The sequence below is a fragment of the Gloeophyllum trabeum genome (genome assembly GCF_000344685.1).
Source record: "Gloeophyllum trabeum ATCC 11539 unplaced genomic scaffold GLOTRscaffold_00369, whole genome shotgun sequence".
NCBI lineage: Eukaryota > Fungi > Basidiomycota > Agaricomycetes > Gloeophyllales > Gloeophyllaceae > Gloeophyllum > Gloeophyllum trabeum.
The window spans coordinates 1-2,252 of NW_006920777.1; the positions used below are offsets into that span (position 1 = coordinate 1).

General features: G+C 55.5%; 2 protein-coding genes across 2 annotated transcripts; both read left to right on the forward strand.

Moving 5' to 3' along the window:
• Window positions 1-238: 238 nt before the first annotated feature.
• Window positions 239-825, forward strand: GLOTRDRAFT_134651 (uncharacterized protein; the record flags this gene model as incomplete). The annotated part of the gene is made up of 2 exons (XM_007873596.1): window positions 239-288; window positions 657-825. The coding sequence occupies 2 exons, from the start codon at window positions 239-241 to the stop codon at window positions 823-825; spliced, it is 219 nt and encodes a 72-aa protein (XP_007871787.1).
• Window positions 826-1,434: 609 nt separating this feature from the next.
• On the forward strand, window positions 1,435-2,180 carry GLOTRDRAFT_134652 (uncharacterized protein; the record flags this gene model as incomplete). Its single annotated transcript, XM_007873597.1, has 5 exons — window positions 1,435-1,548; window positions 1,607-1,678; window positions 1,727-1,841; window positions 1,904-1,990; window positions 2,053-2,180. The coding sequence occupies 5 exons, from the start codon at window positions 1,435-1,437 to the stop codon at window positions 2,178-2,180; spliced, it is 516 nt and encodes a 171-aa protein (XP_007871788.1).
• Between the last annotated feature and the right edge of the window lie 72 nt (window positions 2,181-2,252).

The following is a 2,252-nucleotide window of genomic DNA, read 5'->3' on the forward strand; positions in this document are numbered from 1 at the left end:
CGTGACTCGTGGGAGTCACCCCCACGTGGCTGCGAGACTGCCGTGGCTGGTCGGATAAAACCGAACACAAGCTCGCGTGGTGTGCGGGCCGTGGCCTTCCTTAATTGGGAGGTTGGTAACCTTTCTGATCGGCTATGGTGGACTCCGTGGTTCGCGGGGCGGGTGACATCAATCAATCAAAGAATACTTTGGCGGCATCATCATGTGCTTCCCGGCAAGGGGAAACCTCGGAGTCAGCATGGCAAGCCGATATCACATGAACCCGGAACTTAACCGTGCCGGTATGCCGTTCGTACAGTATCGCTGACGCGTACAAGGTTTTATTTAGAACAACCAATCCCTTTCGAAGAATTACAGAGGTAAAGTTTCTCCGTAATTTGAAATGTCCCAGAAAGGTAGGGCCATTGTTCCTCGGCTGCTCGGCAGCCGACGGCATCGGCTCGGAGCTATGGGAAGTACTTCCGCTTAGTCGTGCAGATTGACTTAGCGGCCCGTCAAATTTCAAAATACTACGCAGACCTGAAGAGCATAAAATGCGAAACGGGTAGAGGCTTAGTTCCCCAGAGAACTAGCCCGTTGTCTGCTAGTTTCGCTAACTCTAGTCACTCTCCGACTCGCTGCGCTCGTCGTCGAGTGCCTCCCTAACCCTAACCCAGTAACCTCCCTATCTGGGACGACGAGCCCGGCCCCAGCAACGACAACTCTGGCGACCACTCAGGCGCGCACCAGGGCCTGGAGTCTGGCGTGGAGTCAGGCGACGACTCGGGTGACGACTCCGACGTCGACATCCTCGGGTTCGCATCCGATGACAGGGAGGACAGGTGAGGGCGGTGTCGCATTCGCATATTGGTGTATCATTGTCTGTAGCTGGCTGCGTTGCTTGTCTGTCCCATGTTTCATGTACTTAGCAAATGTATGCATTGATATAGATTGCTTTGTCTCTCGTAACTTATGCCCTTGCTGGTGTGAGACCATACTGCAGCAGACACTCTGAATCATCGACGTCCGTGTCATATGCACTTCTCTACTCGTATCAGCCTGGATCGTCCCGGGACGATTTATCTCTGCGTCTCGCTTTTGCTTCATCTGTCCAGTTCATTTACCGCATACACATCAACTCGACGCCATTGGCACGGGCAACCGTCCAGGCACGGTTGCCCCCGCTCATCTGACGTATCTGACAGTCAACCGTCTCGAGACGGTTGCACTCACACACGAGCCTTATCGTCCCGGGACGGTCGGGCCACGCTTGTTGACTTCTCATACTTCGCACACCAGTCCTTCGGATCTGTCTTGTCAAATATATCTATTCTTCTCTTCTTCTCTCTTCTGTCGCCGCAGGTTCCCATCCATTGTTCTTATATACATCGCATCCTCCCCCGTTTCCCTCTCTCCCCTCTGTTTCCCTCGCGCTCGCTCACATCTACTTTCTCCATGCCTCAGCCCCAGCCTTACCCGCACATCCCCGCCGTCGCCGGGTACCTCAATGCGGAGAACATTCGCATGTTCATCGGGGATATCGTCATGGTCACCGTCGGCATCGCCCAGGTTCGTCGCGTTCGTCTCTAAGCCCATCACTTTCCTTCACATCCACTCCTCCCCACAGCGCACCAGCGATCGCATCATCTGCCCAATTCCAGGCAGGTCATGGTATTGCGTCTGCGTCCATCTCATCCCGGTGCGTATCGCTTCCCCCTCATCCGTCTCTCACTCACACGACCTCTAGGGTACCGTCATCCCACCTGGCGTAATGTACTGCCAGCTTTGGGCCACCGTCATCTCGCCACGGGAACTGCAGCACATCCGCATACGCGAGCTCGATCTCCCATTCGAGGCCGTCTGTACGTCCTTCCGTTCGTATCTCGCACCCTCCGCCTCACTTGCTCGCATCTCTTCTCCGCAGCTCTCAGCCACTTGGCCGCGGACATCGACAGGGCCAACGACCCCGCCGTCATGCAGCTCATTAACGACTTCCACCCCTCCGTCTGGCGTACGTGCCTTCCTCTTCTATCTTTCGTCCTTCGTCGCTCTTACTTACATCCTCCCTTATAGCACTCCTCGACCGCATCCATAACCCACCCCGTGCCGACATCACTCCCCTTGGCCCCGTCGATGCCTACACCCCCCGCTTCCCTCACGAAGACGCTCTTATCCGCAGGCCCGGTATGTTCTTTTCCTGACATTCCATTCCTCTTCTCCATGCACTAACATCTCCTCCCTTTCCCCTCCAACAGATCTCCCATTCATATTTG